At 44.2% G+C, this 18,723-nt stretch overlaps 1 protein-coding gene across 4 annotated transcripts in view; it reads right to left on the bottom strand.

The window, feature by feature from the left end:
* mtmr4 (myotubularin related protein 4) overlaps nucleotides 1–18,723 on the bottom strand; it is a 43,363-nt gene that overhangs the window by 337 nt on the left and 24,303 nt on the right. For 2 of the 4 annotated variants that reach the window (XM_015031844.1, XM_015031846.1), the window contains exons 4-20: nucleotides 13,770–13,886; nucleotides 12,762–12,791; nucleotides 11,936–12,018; nucleotides 10,862–11,028; nucleotides 10,665–10,761; nucleotides 9,421–9,534; nucleotides 9,150–9,340; nucleotides 8,087–8,215; nucleotides 7,723–7,834; nucleotides 5,969–6,164; nucleotides 5,679–5,864; nucleotides 4,633–4,803; nucleotides 4,250–4,404; nucleotides 2,154–3,444; nucleotides 1,815–1,925; nucleotides 1,598–1,686; nucleotides 598–775 (exon numbers count right to left, since the gene is read on the bottom strand). In XM_015031844.1, coding sequence (XP_014887330.1) covers nucleotides 598–775; nucleotides 1,598–1,686; nucleotides 1,815–1,925; nucleotides 2,154–3,444; nucleotides 4,250–4,404; nucleotides 4,633–4,803; nucleotides 5,679–5,864; nucleotides 5,969–6,164; nucleotides 7,723–7,834; nucleotides 8,087–8,215; nucleotides 9,150–9,340; nucleotides 9,421–9,534; nucleotides 10,665–10,761; nucleotides 10,862–11,028; nucleotides 11,936–12,018; nucleotides 12,762–12,791; nucleotides 13,770–13,886 — 3,417 coding nt within the window. Of the gene's footprint in view, nucleotides 776–1,597; nucleotides 1,687–1,814; nucleotides 1,926–2,153; nucleotides 3,445–4,249; nucleotides 4,405–4,632; nucleotides 4,804–5,678; nucleotides 5,865–5,968; nucleotides 6,165–7,722; nucleotides 7,835–8,086; nucleotides 8,216–9,149; nucleotides 9,341–9,420; nucleotides 9,535–10,664; nucleotides 10,762–10,861; nucleotides 11,029–11,935; nucleotides 12,019–12,761; nucleotides 12,792–13,769; nucleotides 13,887–18,723 lie in introns of all 4 variants that reach the window. The other 2 variants (XM_015031843.1, XM_015031847.1) reach the window with 2 other exon arrangements.

Here is an 18,723-nt window from a genome sequence, read left to right as displayed (position 1 = left end):
ATGGAAACGGTATCCAGTCTTCCCCAGCACGTGTTACATTCCGGCTCTAAGGAATAAGATGCGTTAGCAAAGTAAACAGCAGATTTCTCCCTTTTTGCTCAAGTTTGGTCTCCCTCAAATACACAACAGCTAGTAGTGCACAAAATAAAAATACAAAATTAGACTTTTAAATACAGTAGCAGCATTGTTTTTCTTTCCTCTTTTAAAGTCGCCTCCAGTGGTACAGGTGGAGGCCCCCCGACGCGCGAAGGTTGAGCGATTGTCCTCTGGGGAGCGAGACGGAGTCCAGCCAGGATGGTGGACGAAGGAGGTGGACAAGAGACAGGACGTGAAGAGAGGGGGCAGCAGGACGCTGCAGCGCCCCGGGCTGAAAAAATGTCCCAACAGCATCATCGTCGTCACCTCCGCTTCCCGCTAACCTGCGTCACACCTTCTAGTCTCGGGCGCCTCTGCGTTTCAAGACAAAACGTCTCTTTTTCGTAGCCCCTCCGTAGCCATGACGACGGCGCGTCGAGGAGGTCGCCAACGGGGTGTCGCTCTGCTCCAAAGCGAGCAGGGCGGAGCAGAGGTGGTTGCCACACGTCGCTGTGTGTCCTCTCAGCTGGACGCCGTGGCGATGGCCTTCTTGAGCTGCTGGCTGCGGATCTCGCGGGTGCGAGACTCCAGCAGGTGGTCGTGGCAGGTGTTGCACACCAGCACTGGGTCGTACAGCTGCTGGTCCGGGATGGGCAGCTTCAGGTGGCAGCAGTCTTTGCAGAACACGTTGCCACAGTTCCTGCAGAAAAAAAACAAAATCCAATGGTGTTAAATATATCAGTGTTTGAGCTGATGCTTTGTGTGATTGAAGAGATCTGCACTAAAACGAAGCCTTCATGTCAGAATAACTAAAAAGATTCGAGGCCTTTTAATGCTGCTTGAAATAAAATTTATGCGCTCCGACTGCACAGCTAAAGATGTTTTCCTGCTTGAAAACGAACAACTCAGTCAGCAGATGTCTGTAGCGGCTCAGATGCTAAATGTTTGACGCATTTATGGAAAGAAAAAATTCGATAAAATTTTCTAATAATGGTACAGAGATGACGGCGGACATCATTAGGCTTTTTCGTAGAAATTATAGTCAGTGATCTGACAGAACAGCTACGCATTTAACACCTTTGAATAACAAACTCAACTTGTGTGCATCGTTCCAAAAAGCCGCTGTTACAAATAAGCTGCTCTACATAGACTGGTGTGATGCAAAATAAATAAATTAAAAAGTCTCCATTACACACATTTCAATACGGTTGAAAAAAAAAAAAAAAAAAACGTTAATCCCAGTATAAAAACCTTTCATCAAAAAAATGGTATTTTTGAAATTGGTAAGCAGATTCATTTTTGTAATTTCAATTTGCTCGGTTCTATTGGACTAGAAATGCAGCTCCAGTTACACGGCGGTGGACTCTGTTCACTCGTTTGGTCACTTCTGAAGGTAGTTGGTTGCTCTGGATACTTTACTGGTATCAGAGTAAAGGAGGTAAATTCAAGTTTCTGCTTGTAATGACTCTACATTAGTGGAAACTGATTCAGTGTCGTCATATTTACTGATATGAAGCCCCACCTGCAGTGGTGACGCCTCTTGGCGATCCAGAACTCACAGTCACAGTTGAAGCAGTGTGAGGCCATGTGGTCGGGGACCCACCTCGTCACCTGTACACACACACACACACACACACACACACACACACACACACAGACACACAGAGCAGTGGACGATGTCAAGAGCTGCTCCTTGACAGGACAGAGAGACAGGATCTGTTTGTGGATGAAAGACTGACCTCTGTGTCCTTGGGTTCGACTCGATCCCAGCTGCCCTCAGACAGACGGTCCTCGCTGTGGGTGGACAGAGAGTCCTCCTCGTTGCTGTTGTCTGACTCCCGCAGACACGTCTGGAAAACGGCAGACATTTTAGAGGACACACAGTAACACTAGACACTTAGAAAACATCTGACAAAATGTAATGTTTATCGATTGTTTCATAATTGGTGGCTGAACAATGTTTTTGTGATGTAAAGCCCTTTGAAATCCCTCGTTGCTCTGCAAAGAAACTTGACTAGAAAAACTGAGGAAATATTTATGAAATCTGCAAAAAGAAGAATGAAGAAGAAGAAACTCACGATGTCGTCCTCGTAGTCGACGTCTGGCTCGGAGGGCGGGGTGCTGAACTGTTTGCTCTCCAGCCTCATCTGCAGCTGCCTCACCTGCTGCCGCAGCACCTCCACCTCCTGCTTGTATCCGGCCTCGATCTGCCGCAGCCGCTGCTGCACCGCGTCCAGCGGGACCGGCAGCCCGTCGTCATCCAGGTATGCCGGGGCGTGGGGCGGAGGCGGCGAGCTGGAGGCCGACGGGGAGGAGTACGACGCCGGCAGCAGCTGGTGGGCCGCCAAGGAGTAGCTGAGGCTGCGGGCGGCGCTGGAGCAGCAGAGCGCCTCCCTGCGGCAGCACTGCGAGCCGCTGGCGGCGGCGAAGCCCTGCGAGCGCAGCAGCTTACCCGGCAGCCGGCGGCTCTGGTAGCCGCCGGGGTGCCTGAAGCTGGACTGGCCCAGACCTGGGACGCTGTCCCACGGGGAGCTCAGCAGAGGCAGGTCGGACAGCTGAGAGGTCAGAGGTCGGAGGACGGAGTCGGTGTGAGCAGCTGAATCCGTCGGCGTCCTCCCTCTTCCCTTCGCCGGTTCCGTCCTTGACCTGTCCTTGTCTTTCTGCGGCGACTCGTCGTCACTGGAGCGGCTCTGGTGGAGCAGAGGGAACGAGGCGGGCGGCGGCTCGCCCTCGTCCGTGAGCGTCTCCGTGGAGTCGTCCATGCTGGCCGTCTGCTGCCTCGCCGCCAGCAGGGTGCCGGGTGGCGGGAGCCCGTCAGCCTCGCCGTCGTCGTTTGTTAGTAGGGTGGAGTCGTTGGCCGCAGGCTGGGTGTTTTTGCAGGGCAGAGGTAAGCAGGGCTCTGGCTTGTGGGACGGGGAGGCGGGTTCTGGAGACCCGCCTGGACTCTCCGCCTCCAGTGGAGGAGACGGCGGCAGCAGCGGGCTGGGGGTCTGAGGCGACGCCTGGTGGAGGACCGGAGTGACGAAGGCAGCCTGTGAGTCGGTAGGGGACTCCCCCCTGTCCTCCCAGACAGGGGGGAGCGGCGGAGACGGCAGGGGCTGCGTGGTCAGACAGGGTTCTTCCTCCGCCCCCGATCCGCTCTTGTGGTTCTCGACCACACCCGGACCGGCTGCCGGCAGCGGCGCCTCCTCGGTTGGGTTGTCCTCAGAGCGGCCTGCAGACGGGTCGTCTGCCCCGGCAGAGGGCTCCGGGGCCGGGCGGCCCTCCTGGCAGTGCTTGTTCAGGTTCGGGTCACTGGATGTCCGGGTCAGAGGAAGACCGTTCTCCAGAGCGGACAGCAGATTGTCCATGGAGCGAGTCTTAGGAAGTCTGGACAGGAAAGGCAAATTATTTCTCCCACGTTTTCTCATTTGGAACACTAGAGGGCAGTATAACTCTGTTTTCATTTCCCATATTAAACTTCTTTCACCTCCAAACTTCAATAGTTTTCTTTTTATGATTTTATCACAAAAAAACAAAGATCAGGGTTTGTTTTCCCACAGTGAAATTCAAGAACTTTTCAAGGTAAATTTGTTTTAAAAATCAACACAAATGAACTAAAAATGACAAGCTTCAATTGTGATGCCATTTATTTCTGTTATTAATGTCTTGTGATATTATTCTACATTGTAAGGACAAAAAAATGTAAATAAAATTTAATGTTTTGAAAATTCACACCAATGCAACTGAAAAAACACACAAAAAAAGATCCTCCGATTTTAACAATGTATAATATATAAGCTAACCTCTTCAATTATGCAGATCAATAACTCTGAGCCATTAAGAATAATAATAATTTCCATTCTGATGATTAATATTTTTTGAAGGGCAATTTTTTTTTTTTGTCGTTAACCATTTTATTTATTAGTTTTGGTTGTCGCGTTTTATTTTGGATATTTAAAATAACTTCCAGTGTTCAGTGTTCGGCTGCAGTGAAACTCAGGGAGGCTGAATTCACATGCATGGCAAACGTTTTACATGCTTCACTGCAAATTCCAGCACTACTTAGTTCTGGTTTATTACCGCATTAAAAACCCAATAAAATATACTGAGGCCTGCGGTCATAATGTGACAAAACTGGAAAACCTTAGAGAGGCATGAATACTTTTGGAAAAGAGACAAACAGTGAACGTACCTGTCCAGTGAGCGGGAGGTGAGCTCGTCTCCAGCGGCACATGGGGGGAGGTAGAGTTCCACTGACTCGTCCACAGCTGTGCAGGGGGACGAAGTGGGCAGGTAAACAGCTGTCCACAGCTGCAAGGCCCGCGTGTGGCAGACTGGCTGCAGCACCTGGCAGACAAGACGCAGGGACAAACGCAGCAGCTCAACAGCAAGTCAAGATTGCGGATTATTTTGTAATTCGTCTCCCAGAGACAAAAAGTGAGAGTTGCTCTTCTGATCCTTCATTAAGTAACAGGAAGTCAGACAGCGACGACTAAAGCAAACCCGCAAAAACACTTCAGATAATCAGAAGGTTTTAGAAATACAATAATTATATAGTATAAAATCTGGTGTTACCACATCGTGGCCGGGAACGTAGAGGAAATTCTGGAAGTTCTTGTTTCCGGCGCGGAGCAGCGACCACACAGAGCAGGTGCGCTTGTAGATGTTCTTTGCTTCTCGCTCTCGAGCGTTGTTGCACAGAAATGTGCCGTAAAGACAAGAGTAGGTGTGCTGCACCAACTTGACCTGCACGAAGGAGGAGGATGAGTCACGTTGGGCCTGTTCAGGACATTTTGCCTCTCTTGGCGCCAAGTGACGGCCAAGTAGCGTAAAAACGTTCGAACCTAAAACAGGATTTCTGCAGGTTTCACCAACACACATTTCTCACTTCAAGACCTTTTTAAGGCAGTTATGTGTGAAATTTAAAACCTGCATCACGATAGAAATGTTCAAAATAAAATGGCATATTTTATACAGTTTTTGTGGTGCCAAAAACTGTGGTGCCAAAAACTCAATGTATCGGTTGGCAACCGATGCATTCAGCATCGGTTGCCAACCGATGCTCAATGCATCGGTTGGCAACAGAAGTGAGCCAGTGGCGAACATCATCCAGCTTCCTGTTGGCGCTACGTGACTTGCACTAAGTTTATGAAGCAGGAAGACAGGTTTTTTTTCTGCACAGTTAATCTTCCCATGACTCGCCTACGTCACTGAAATATTCCAGGAGTTTAATGATTACATTTGATTTTGTGTTGTAGTGACACGCTGACCTGAAGAGACTCCTGGGTTTATTCTATTGCTCTTCCAGGCATTTGAATGCCATCGGCTGAAACTCATCTGTAAATATGTTTTACCCAGAACTCATCAAGTGGGATAGTTTTAGCTTAACCTGTTTTTTTTTATACGATTAATCGATTGTCAGAATAATCGATAACTAAAATCATCGCTAGCTGGAGTTCAACTATTTACTTAAATAACTTGGAGTATTTGACTGTCAATATAAAGATCTGGCTCATGAAATATCTTCATTCATCTATAATATTTTCACTAAATTCCATCAACACAATCTCAATTTCTCGATTTCATGGTGAAAGAGCGGAGAGAGCTGGGCGACCACCCACCAGGAAGGCCTCGTTGAACTCGAACAGGCAGGGGAACTGTTTGAGCAGCTGGTGGACGCAGTCCAGCCACTGCAGGAAGACGGGACACTGCTCGCTCACATCGTCCGCGTTCTCCTGGTGGCCGCACCGGTCCCCGAATTTATGGCCGTAGTCCAGCCAGTCCGTCTCCACGAGCACCTGGAAACCCTGCAGGGGGAAAAAAAAAGTATTTAACAGTGAGAACCTATAAAAAAAAACAACAGTAAAATATTTACTGATGCATAAAAAAAGAAAATCAAGTAATCTCTCGCCTCTAACGTCCTGTAGTAGGGGTCTAGAAGAACTTTGGCCAGGGCTACTATCTGGGGCGTTCGGTCCCAGCCGTCTGAGCAGTGCACCAGGACGGGCCGACCTTCCCGTTCCACCGCGCCGCACACCAGAGTGGCGGCCTTCAGCATGACCGACAGGTGCTGCAGCCATCGGGTGCTCTCAAGAGCCGACAGCCAGCTGAAACCACGACAAGTGGCCGATTAGACTGACCGGCTGAAATCCACACTAAGTGGTGAGATAATGAGCCTGTAGCAGGAGGCAGCTTCAGCCTAAAGTGTTTTTTTTAACCATGAAGAGCTCACCGAGTGGCGTCACAACTCCACTTAGACAGTCAATCTTGTTTTTCTTATCTTTGACGTGTGATTACCAGTTATGTCTATTAATTTAACAAAATTTAAGTTTTTTGGTCTAGTTTATAGTGTAAATATCTTAGTACGCCTGAAATAAGGCAAGTAGTTTTCTGCTTGTTTTTAGTCAATAGAGCGATAAAAACAAATACAAGTTTCAATGGCAGATTGTTTCTTTTATAACATGGGAAATGTCTTGTAAAATAATCCATTGCTTTGACCAATACCTTTTCATCAATGTTAAGAAATTATTGACTTTAAATAACCTCCCATATCTTGCTGAAAAGTTACTTGCAAGTTTGTTATTTCAAGTGTACAACCAGAAACAGGCCAGACCACTTGCTAAGAGTTTGTGTTTTTGCAGTGTAATGGACACACAAAAAGAAATTGCAACCCCAAGTAAAAAAAAAAAATTATATATATATATTCAGAGCAATATGTGTAACGCATCAGCAAGTCAAAGCAGGAAACCACTTAATGAGTGGAACTGGACAAAGAATATAAACATTTCTTTTCTACTGTTATAAAAAGAAGATTTTTTTTCCTCAAATCTATCAAAGCCACCAGGAAGTGTTTATTTTTTTTTTCTTAAATCAGATTTTATGTAATAGCCTCAATAAAAGTAGGTTTAAAATTTGTATTTTGTCTGATGTGGAACTCCCCTGAGATGATGCTTTGTTTCACTTTCACTATTAAAACTGTACGTCTTCTAGCTCATCTCCAACTTTCCACACCCAGCAATAAATTTTAGCCACTTTTCTTTGCTTTAGCTCAGTTTGGTCAAATGAGTCATTTGTAAAAAAAATACACTGCAAAAACAAAGAAACACTCCAGACACATGAGGTCTTTTACAAAATAATAAACAAACAAGGTGGCATATTTACGCGTTTGATTGTTTTAGGGTCAATAAGAATAAGTGGAAATAACCGTTGGTTTTATGGTAGGTTTCCATGGCGATGCCAGTCGTAAACCTGAGCTGTGACAATAAAAACCTCGCTAATCACGTAGTAAAGGCCTCTGGAGTATCTATACGGATACATCGGATTAAGTTACTCTGCGTTCACTTGGAGTGAATTTTTAGATCATCATAATTAACCACAGAGACTCTGAGCTAAAAACTCATGAAGAAAAAAAAAAAAAAACAAGCTTTACAATACGATGTTTCAGCAGCTGAATTATCAGAAAACCAAACAAATAAAAATTTAAACGGGTACGGAGCGATGTGTGCAGACGGACGGCGGGTTAGCCCAGCGGGAACAGGAACTGCTGTGTGGCTTCGCTCTCATGTCGGAGCGGTGTCGCTTTACCGTTGGCATCAAAACAGGAGAGGGAGGCGCAAACGAGGGCAGAGCTGCCGAGATGGAGAAAGGTCAAACGGATCGACTTACTTTCCCGGATCTGGGATCTGACTGCAGACGGCCCGCAGAGCCTGGAAGCTGTTGCGGATGGCGTGGATGTTGGCCATTCCCATAAACATGACTTCACAGTTTGGGTAGTACTCTAAAAATAACAGCACATTTACGTCAAAGCTTTACTGGAAGATATAGACAACATCTGTATGTATTGGTGCTGTCAGTTGATGGAAAAAAAAATTAAATCACATTAATCACTCTAGTGATGTTATTAATTAATTTTCAAAGCTTTAAACATTTAAGAAAATGTTCAAGGGCCTCAAAAGGCTGAACTCTACCATGCATTGCAGTAGTATCACAGGCAGAGTTTTAAGAAGGAAATCCTGCTTATCAGACCAACCTTCGCATTCACAGCCGCCACCTTTGGCTCGGTTGGCCACAGCGGCGGTGTAGGAGCGGGCGTCCAGAATCAGCAGCTTCTGGGGAACCGTGCTGTCGTCGCAGCCAGAGCCGCCCGTCAGCGACGAGTCTGAGGGGAAACGGGAAGGACGACAGAGCTGAGTGAAGCCTGGCGGCGGGACGAAGGGGGAGACGAGAAGCAGGGAAACAGAGAGACGCTGTGGACGTCGTGAAGAGAAGCAAAGTCTGTTTGTAACCCTCAGTGGAAACAATAAATAAATCAACAATTCCTCCTGATGCCAATCACAAGAGGCATGCCTCCAAAAGCTACTTGTGCTGGAGAAAAGTAATTATTATGGGACTCCAGGTGAGTTTGCTCCAAGTAAAGCTGGCGACACCAAATTAAGCCTGAAAGATTCAAAGAATTGTTTCCTTTGCAAATTCTGCTGATAATTCGTTTCCAATTGTCATAGAAACTGAATATATGAACACAGCGCTGCAAGTTTTGGTTTTAAATTGAAGCTCGTAAAAACAAAACTACAAATTGGATTTAATTGGAGAGAGAGCGACACAGGCAGGTTAAAGTGGAGCCTACCAACACGACGCATGACTGAATTCACCATTCAAGCTTTTTTATCCATCATTGCACCAAAAGGTAACTCATCAAAGTATTGATCCAAGGTCTAAATATTAATGCAATAAGCAGAACTGGATTTGGAGGCATTAAACTAAATGGACCACAATACAATATGTGTGTCACGCTTTTCAGATTTTATCCATCTTTTCTGCCACTTCATGCTTATGTCTTTGTTTTGCATAAAATGCATCTATTTTGTAAGATAATTAATTTTAGAAACATTTAAAGAGAAGAAGAAGAAGAGTTACGAAAGAAAGGATCTGTTTTCATTGAGCTACTTGATGAATAATTTAACTCTAATGTACTTTGGAGAAAAGTAATGATTGAAATCCAATACTTTAAATTATACAAAACTGTATCAAGTCCCTCCAATTTCAAACCAGCTGCAACATGACGACATCTACGGATCCACACACAGCAGGTTTACCAAAATCACTGTCGCACGAGTCGGGAGCCTCCCCTCTCTGCCGGACCGTCGCCGTCCCCTTGGCTCCCGTGTCCATGTGACAGGCCTTAGCGATGGACGTCACCAGGTACTCGTCGTCCGTGTTCCTCCAGCCCCACCAGCTGATCTCAGGCTGGCTGCAGCGAGCGATCACCGCCCCGTTCTTCTGGTGCCTTGAACACGAAGCGGCAGGGTCAAACGCGCGCTGCCACGTACGAGCCGCAGACGTCCGAGGCCGCGCCGGTCGGCTTACCTGTACACCACCACGGGGATCCTCTTCCAGGACCTGAAGGAAGCCACACTCTCCAGCTCTTTGTCGGTGATCCAGATGGGAACCAGGAGCTTCTGCGGGTAGCTGGAGCACAACCTGCAGGGGAAGCAGCGGGTCAGGGCTTCGCAGTCTCTAACGCGGCATTAATGCCTCTCAGCCTAACGCCATCTGTCTCCGGTCGCCTCTCCTCTCTCGTGATTCTTTCTCCAGTTCCTCTCCACCTGCTGAGGGACAGACAGGCTGTGTGGATATTAGTAGGGATGAAAGTGAAATGGAGTGCTGAGTCACGGGACTCAGCAGGCTGCAGCTTGTTTAATTAGCCCATTGTCCTGCGTGTCCGTCTCCCTCAACAGGATGCTCTGTGAGCAGACTGACCTTTCATACAGGATTATTTCTAAGCGTCACTTTCCAAACCGCAGTTTAACCAAAAGGATTTGGAGAAAAATTTAAATAAAACCAGAGTTTGGTCACGCTGGGAACTAGAGGGGCACGATAATCATCGACCTCGTATGAAGAAACTAGAGCCTTATTCTTCTTATTTCCCAGTTTGAAACCAGTTGTCAGCCTTTTGTACATTAACATTTCTGAATATGCTATAATTGATCTTATTCGTAGATAATAAAACATATTTTATTCTGGGAATGATTTAACTGGACCAAAACTAAATATGTGATTTCTGTTAACAGAAAAATGGACGATTCCATCTTAATATCCATGGATTAAAACTTGGCGGAACGAGTAGATCAAGTTAAATTTCTAGTGGATCATAAATTTAACTGGAAATCTCATAAAATATGTAAACCAGAAACTAAGTCATGGACTTCTAAATAAAGTAAAAATGGTTTAGAACCATCAACTCTCCTGACATATTGTTCATTTGTTAAGTCTTGTACATTAGTAATGAGGACAATTATATATTGTTTACGTTTTACATTGTTAATATATATGTAAATATAAATTTTATTTGTAATTATTGAAGAGAGAGCAGTTTCATACAAGAGTTTTTTAATACTTTTTCTCGTGTATAGTACGTGTTGCAAGAGTTTGTGTTTGTGAATTAATGATGAAATTTGTTCAGTTCAGTGGATGAACTGATTGACCTTTTTCAGGAAGCAGGAAGGTTTTCTTGGACTGTTTTTACAGCGTCATCCTCCTCTCCACATTTCATCTACACAACATTTATTGCTGCAGCAGCATCACGGCTGCTCACAACCACACGGACGTACTTGTAGTTGCAGTTGATGTCAGAAACTCTCCAGACGTTCTGCGTGTCAAAGCCCATCCGCCTGACCTCCATTTCCATCCTGTGACGCACATGGTCTCCTACACACACACACACACACACAGCACAGGTAAACACTAAACAGTCCCAAACTGGCAACATTTTCTTTAAACTCGATGTCGTTGGGTTGGCGGAGCCGACCTGGGCGGCAGAGGTGAACGTGCTGGTCTTCATCGTCTGCGCTGGCGCCGAGGCACCAGGCGTGGTAGGCCAGGGCGAACAGGTCCTCCAGCCGGGACGGGTGGGCTATGACCCGGTTCAGGCGCTTCGCCCACTCTTGGCACTGCTTGAATGTCGCAAAGTGGCATCTGTGGAGAATCCCCGGTTTAAGTTGAGAGAGAACATTTTTGTTTTCAATATTGTTGCGCAACAGTGAGCATTAGGAACTAGAAGAAGAGCGTAAAGAAAAGGTTGCAAGATTAATGATTTATTCAGTTAGCAATTACTCTGATTTTTCATTCAAGTTTTTTTTTTTTTACACAATATTAAAATTCAATTTTTAAAGAAAATAAACATTTTACTGCCTAAAATGCAACAACATAGCGTTACTTCAGTTCACACTTGATCATTTGTAGCAAAGGATGAGAAACACTCCCAACATCAGTCTGTGAAAAGTTCGGCCCTTTCTGCTTCACTTATCAATACAACATTGACTGTTTTCTCGTTTAACCAATTAATAATTGGATAACAAAAGTGATTAATAGATTGTTTTGTCCATAAAAGTTGTACTGGGTGAAGCTAAAACTATGCCACTTAAGTTTTGGGTACAACACATTTACAAATTTTTAAAAAAATTTAATCTTAAATGCAAAATTTGTACAGTTTTGACTTAATTACCGCTCAAAATATGATGTTCTTTCAGCAAATGCCCTGTTTCCACCTTCACTTGTTAGCCAGATTTAGCCGTCTATCTTTAGTCTCAGGTCAAATAACAACTGATGGGGAAGCATCGATTTAACAGAAACGTAATGAATTGGATTAAACTCAAGTGCTCCGTCACACATCCTTCCAGCAGCAGAGGGAACGATTAAACAGAGAAAAACTAATGGGAGAAGTCAGTCGGGTTTCTCACATGGAGCTAAAACGAGACAGGAGTACATTGTTGGATTTAATCTAAAAGAAGAACAACAGAATAACTTTTGCACAATGTTTAAACTTCCACCGCTAACACATTAGAGGCCGTCTAATATGAAGCGACCATCGTCTCCTTCCTACCTGACAACTTTGGAGTCTTTGCAGATGATGTGCAGCTGGAACATATCTCTGCTTTCCACACTTTCTACCAGCCTGAGCGGCACCTGTAGGGGGCGACAGAGAGCACATGATATCAGCCCACAAAGCAAAGAAAACTTCTGCACAAAAATCATCACAAATGTCCCCAACAACATCTAGACCTGCCATGGTGACAAATTTTACTAGGTAATAAATTGTCCAAGCAATTATTGTGATAAATGATAACAAAAAATAAATAACAGACCGATACACTTTAATTTGGTAAGGGACACCCAACAGCTGCATTAATTGGAAAAATTTTGACACATTAAAAAAAAAACAACCAACCGTAGATAAAATGGAAATAAAAGTCACTTACAATCAAAACCATAAATAAAACTGACTATGAAGTCTCTATAAATAAAACCATCCTTCAAAAAATATTAAATAATCAGAATGGAAATTATGGAGCTCGTTTTAATTTATCATGTTATTAACTGATTCATTGCTTATTTTTACCAACAGCTTTTTTCCCCCTCATGTCCGACTCTGAAGTGTCAAAACTTCTTAAAAAAAATCAATTAATAAAACATCAGAACTGGGAAAATACTTAAAACTGAGCATAATTTATAGCCAGAATACCAGCAATTAAAAAATAAATAAACTTCAAGATTATTCCTGAATCACAATCTGGCAGAAAATTAAAAGTTGATCACCAGCGCTCAGCTGGATGTAGGAGACACTTTGTGTTTAGTGCTTCATAACCACACAGAGTGACAGAGCTGTCTAATCTGTGACAGACGGATGTGTTTTATCGTATTGTACTCACAGAGATCTCATTGTCCACACCAGGGTAGGTCTAAAACACAGAGCCACCATGGAGCGCACACACACACACACACAGAGAGAGAGAGAGGAAGGGAGGGAGAGGAGACACACAAGACAGGAGGAAATGGGGAAAAAATAAAAAAATTAAACCCCAAAAAGCTTAGAAGACAACACGGAAATGAAGAGTTAAAAAGGAAAGAAAAAACAACAAAAGAGTGCAAGATGAAAGCTAACCGAGTGGACATGCTACTAGCGGCACATGTCCAAATCAAACATGGATCATGGTGAGAAAGAAAGACAAACAAAGAGGGGGAGCAAAGGGCAGAAACGGTTTGGGAGGATGGGGTGAGGTTGTGAAAGGACATGTGGGTGAGAGGTTGTGGCTTGCTGGCTTTCAGACAGAGTTCATCTGTGCAGCTGGGGGTCAAGGCAGGAGTCTGAGTGGTTGGGTAATCAGTTGTGCGGGCACGGTTAGACGGTGACTTATTCTCGTTCTGAAGGAGAATATTTAAAGCCCAGGTGGTCGGGGCCTCTGCACTCCACTCTCCTCTGCTTCCAGAACCCTTGTGGAAAACTTGACCACGATTTGGGAAGGAGGAGAAATCTGACTGCCAGGGAGGACAAACAATACGCTCACTTGTGTTTGAGCAAGGGCTTGACGTCAACAGGAGTGGACGGCAGCGCCAGCAGGGGCCGGGCTGTGGCACTTGGATGTCACGTTACACCCTCTTCGCCGGTAGATCAAAGGGGAGCCTGCAACTCCTGTGGTACGACGTCGCTACAACAAACTACGCCGAAACCCCTGGTTTACAGCAACTCCTCCGTGTAAACTCCTCCGCTTCATTCACCTCGTCAGCTCGGCTGTGGGGTGAAACGCCTGCGTGCGTCCAAACTGAACCCTCCTCCCCGCTGCCATTGGCCTCCGCAGTGGCGTGGCACTGCAGACGCTCAGGTTGTTTGTACAGAAGCAAACAAATGCGCAAGCTCCTCCTCCGAGACGAGAACTCACGTTGATGACGGAGTCCTTGAACTTGATGTGGAGTCTGTAGTTGGAAATGGCGATGATGGCTTCGTCGGCACGGCCGAGATATTCCACTCCTTCCCCCTGAAGAACTGGGAATGGTACCTGAGTGAACACAAAGGGATGTAGGAGCGGGTTAAAAGCCTCATCGCTGCACATGTTCGCCAAACACTCTTTGCTACATCTGCTAACATATCAAAGTTTTGACGGTTTAATTTTCCAATTCACTCCTTGGGTTTCCGTAGACCAGAGTGATGTCAGTGCACCCAGTTGTTCTTGTTTGACAAGCGTGTTTTACAGCTTCTGCTCATTTGGACTTTGAATTCAGGTCGACTCTATGGTGAAATATTAGGGTCAGGCTGCCTTTATTTATTTTAATTACAGGAATAAGGATTTTATGAACTCTTCAACACGAAAAACAGGAAACTAAAACAAAGAATGTTGAGTATCTTGTGAAGTTACATTTTAGTAACGGTTTCATAAATAAGGAAATACTTAATCCTTCAACATGTCGGCATCAAATTATTATCAGTAGCAGGAGCTTGAAATGAAAAATGTGTTTATTTGAGATAGACCAGCAACCAGGTGGAAGAAAATTCTCTGGCTTGGAAACCAGAATTAAACTTTCTGTGGCATGACTTTTTCTTTTTGGCACATAACTTTTTGGAAAACATGTAGTATGTCTACTACTCCCATTTCACTGAATACTTCGGCATGGCTTTGAGTTTCTGTAAAGCAAAACCTCCACTAATCAAACCAAAGACAATAAAGTCGACTAAGGTGTCCCATTAGACCAGCCTGTGGTCTTACAGAGGAACCTTTGTGAGCGTGAAGGGCCTGTAGCCGAGCCTGAATGGGTCGACAAACAAGAGGCAGGGCTGCCGGACTGGATCCCAGGCCTTCAATTAACATTCTTACTTCTACTCATTTTATTACAGTCTCAGCCAAGGCCTGGTTTTGGCTGCAGTACGACACTACATTAAGGTAATTGGTTTCTAGAAGAGGTCAATAGAACTTTTTTTTTTTTGCCTTCTTACTTTTAGCCAGGGAATTGTCTCTAAAAGCCGAGCCGGTGAATGTGACACACAGTTACATCTGCCAACTTCGAAGTAATGGGATAATCTGAAGCTTTCAATTACCTTCACACGGGTCGGCTTCTCACCTCCCCTTTCAAACAATTGTTAGCTCAGCGCTGAATGTTACTGGAGGATTAGAAATCGCTGGAAAGCTCGCGGAGGCTGGTATCGCTTGGGTTCAGTCTCCTTTAAACAACTTTTGCCGTCATTGGGGTCCATGAATGGCAACGTAGATCTTGTTTAGTCTCCACTGGTGAGGACAATGGCGTTGCTTGGAGACAACATTACCTCATTCTGCATTAGCATGTATTGCTGAGTCACACAGAGCTGGAGTGACCGGAGCACGATAAAAAAGACTGCATGCAGCGAGGCAGATGGGGGGATTATGAGAGAAGTCAGGCAGAGCAAAACTGTACTGAATTAGTATGACTACTACTATTAATTATAATGGATTTTACTTTTATAGTGCTTTTCTGAAACACTCAGAGACACTTTACAGGAATTAAGCAAAACTACAAACAAGCAATTTTGCTTAAGGCTCTTAAGTATGGCAAGCAAAATCATAAAAAGGGGAAAAAATGGATATGAGATATGAAAAAACTCCAAATAATTTCAAATAAATTGTTAAACATACTGGATGGTGTTTTATTTAGTTTGTTAAAGTTGTGTGTTAGAGAACCCCCTGACGTCTGCTGTGCACCTGCTTCAGGTCTGAACAGATCCTGCACCCATCAGTCGGTCCAGACAGAGAAATGGAGTCCAGCTTAACCTGGGAAATGGAGCACATAGTGCTCTACAGCAGAACATCAGAGCCAAATATAGGCAGCAGCAACTCCCCCTCTACCCCTTCTACCCCCCAAACGCAACGCAGGACCGGGAAATATTAGCAATTCATTAGCATTTCAAACACTTTTTTAAAAATATAGAAATAATACCTGTACTGGACTAGCTTTGAAGTGACTGAAGATGAAAATGTTCCTGCACACAAGCAGAGCCGGTGTCAGGTTTCCCCCATATTTTTATTTTTTTACAAATCCGTCCAGACTCACATTTTCAAATTTCCCAACACTTCTGCAGCAAATTTGAAATAGATGAAAACAAAATTCCACTATGGATTTACAACAGATATTTCTAGAGAGATTAAGCTTTGAAAAACTAGAAGCAACAAAAGATGGATCCAGCAAAAACACTTTATCCCAAAGGGAAATTAAGTAATTCATATTATCAAAGCATCTTCAAAGAGTCTTTGTGGATTTTGATGCAGTGGGTTGGAAAGGCTCTCCAGTAGCAGTCAGTCTCGTAACGGCCGTGAAGAGGCCTCTGACTGAAGACTGTTGCTGTATGACAACATTATGGCTGTCATGACATGCCAAGATGCACAGAAGATATTTCACATGTCCTGGATGACATCAGGTGTTGGTAAGCACTGCTAAGCCACCTCATTTGCTTTTGATGCGTCCCTATCGTTTTCTATCGAGACATTTGAGATGAGAATATAATCTTTGCCCATCATTTTTGGTAAAAGATAGTTTGAACTTCCTCCTTCTCTCTCTACTCTTTGTTCCTGCTCTGCATCCACAAAGCCTCCTTTTCAATTCCTCTGGGATTTGGGGTCAAAGTTCAGGTACTATTTGAGCTTTTGGAATGCTAATCATCTGCCAATACCTTGTTGCCATGGTTACACATCACAACAGCTGTCTGAAAGTAAAAAATAAAAAAATCTTTGAGTAAAATTTCAGAGGGAATAATTGTGCAAAAATGCATCGCCTCAAGCAAAAACAAGAAAAATCTTCAACAATAACTAATCAGAGGTTCTTCAACATGCTGCTACGTGCCATTTGTCGCGAGACCAGAATAAATTCTGGAATTTAATAAATTTAAAAATAGTTTTATACTTTTCCAGACTGTTTACTCAAAACCTGCTGATATAAAATAGAGACAATCTGCAGACTCGCATATTCAAAGTGTTGGGATCTACAGTAAAATGATACTGCAGATCATTTCATCGATCTACGGTATCGATAAAATGAAAAGCACGGCACACAAGCATTGTTGCAGCATTGACGCAAATTCATTTACTTGCATCTTTTCAGCATGCGACTGAAATGCAATTCTGCACCCTCTGAATCCGATTGTTTCTCTGGTGTGGGGAGACACCCAACACGTCCTGCCCAGATTGCCATAGTTAACATGCTGTACAGACTGGGAGCCGCATTAAATGAGCCGCGCTCCAAAAGCGGGCGCATGAGTCACTGGCAGCTGGCGAGCGCAGCATTGGATACTGTGTCACGTTTCCTCTACGAAGCCTTTCAAGCAGCAGAGACATGAACAGAAAAAAAAAGGGGAGAGAGAGAGAGAAAGAAAGAGAAAAAACCAGGAGAGCCGCGGAGAGGAAGAGGGTGAGAAGAAAGAAACAACCATGAATAATGCGCCGACTTGCGAGTCGTGACTTCCGGTTGGGGCAGCCTGCATGTCAGGGCATGCACACGGTGCTGCGAGCGCATGCCGAAATGTGCAGACTCAGAGGTGGGAAGGCAGAAAAGTATTAAGTAGGGCAGGGGAGGTCTGTCATTTTGTCTGAGGGGGAAAACTGATGGAAGCGAGTGAGGACAATCGAGAGACAAAAGCACATCTCCCTTTTTTAAAAATGAATTTCTTCTTTTAATCCACTTTATTTTTAGGAAGGTGGATTATATCACCTTCCTAAAATTAATGGCCAAAATCAGTTTTTGACTAAAATTATTTTAGCCAAATTCATTTACTTGCATCTTTTCTTCCACTTTGCACAAATGTTACTTATTTTACCCAAGTTTAGTTTTGCACGGGTGTGTCTGCTGTCTGGGGATTTGTTGCGATTACGTTGCATGGTTTTCTACCATATCAACCAATATGTTGCTAATAATCAGTAGCAGAACATATGACGGAAAGAAGAGAGACACGAAAGGTTAGATAAAACACGTGACTGCATGTGTGAACGCAGATCAACGAGAATAATTATAAAGCTTTTACCTCCTCAGACTGATGCCGATCTCACTCGCTTTCACTGGAAGGCCTTTCAAAGCCGGCCACTTTAGAAATGAAAACTCTAAACAAGCCGATATTCCCCCCTCAATCCACTGGAAATGTCATTCCATTTAAAACCACTAAAAAAAAAAAAAAAGCAGCAGAGAGTAACCCAGGGCTGGGCGGGTCCATCTCTCTTTTGTCATGGTCTCCATCAACGCCTTGCTCGGCTCCATTAACCAAACAGCCTAAAAGCACAAACTCTACTCCACAGGGAGAAGACGGTAAATTACCAATCGTGGTTTTTCAGCTTCATCTTCACCAACAGAATAACCGATCCTTCTCGTCTCGTCTTTGGCAGCTGCCCCGTTTTGTTTCGTTGTTTTTTTGTTCTTGTTTTTTAAACCTCTGCAGATGCTGTTTTAGGGGAGAAGGATGACGGTGTATTTCTTAAAAAGCCTCAGAAACGAAGATGAAAGGTGACATATTTCAGCTGTTTATTGTTGCTGGTCATCAACTGGAAATAACCAATTACTTTAAAGTAACTGGATTATTTGAATTAGAGATGAATAACTATTATATTCATAAATCTGGTTGATACTATTCAGTAATTTGGAGGCGACAGATGTCCAGCTCCAACCCTTCACCTTCAAACCCTTCTTACCCAGAAATGTCGGAGTTGGTGCTTCCTGAATAATATGGCTAAAAACATATGGCTGCATTTCTTCAGTAGAACCGGCTCCCTCTTCTTCATCACTCCATCTAACTTCTTCCTCCAAAACTGCAAATAAATCTCTAAAATCTTCGCTGAAATCTTCATAACTTCCTGCGCTTCTGTGTACTCAACCTTAGTGGTTTATGGT

Source organism: Poecilia latipinna, unplaced genomic scaffold, assembly GCF_001443285.1.
Source record: "Poecilia latipinna isolate Pla-1442-1.1 unplaced genomic scaffold, P_latipinna-1.0 Scaffold220, whole genome shotgun sequence".
Classification (NCBI taxonomy): Eukaryota; Metazoa; Chordata; class Actinopteri; order Cyprinodontiformes; family Poeciliidae; genus Poecilia; species Poecilia latipinna.
This window is presented reverse-complemented; position numbering and strand designations above follow the sequence as displayed.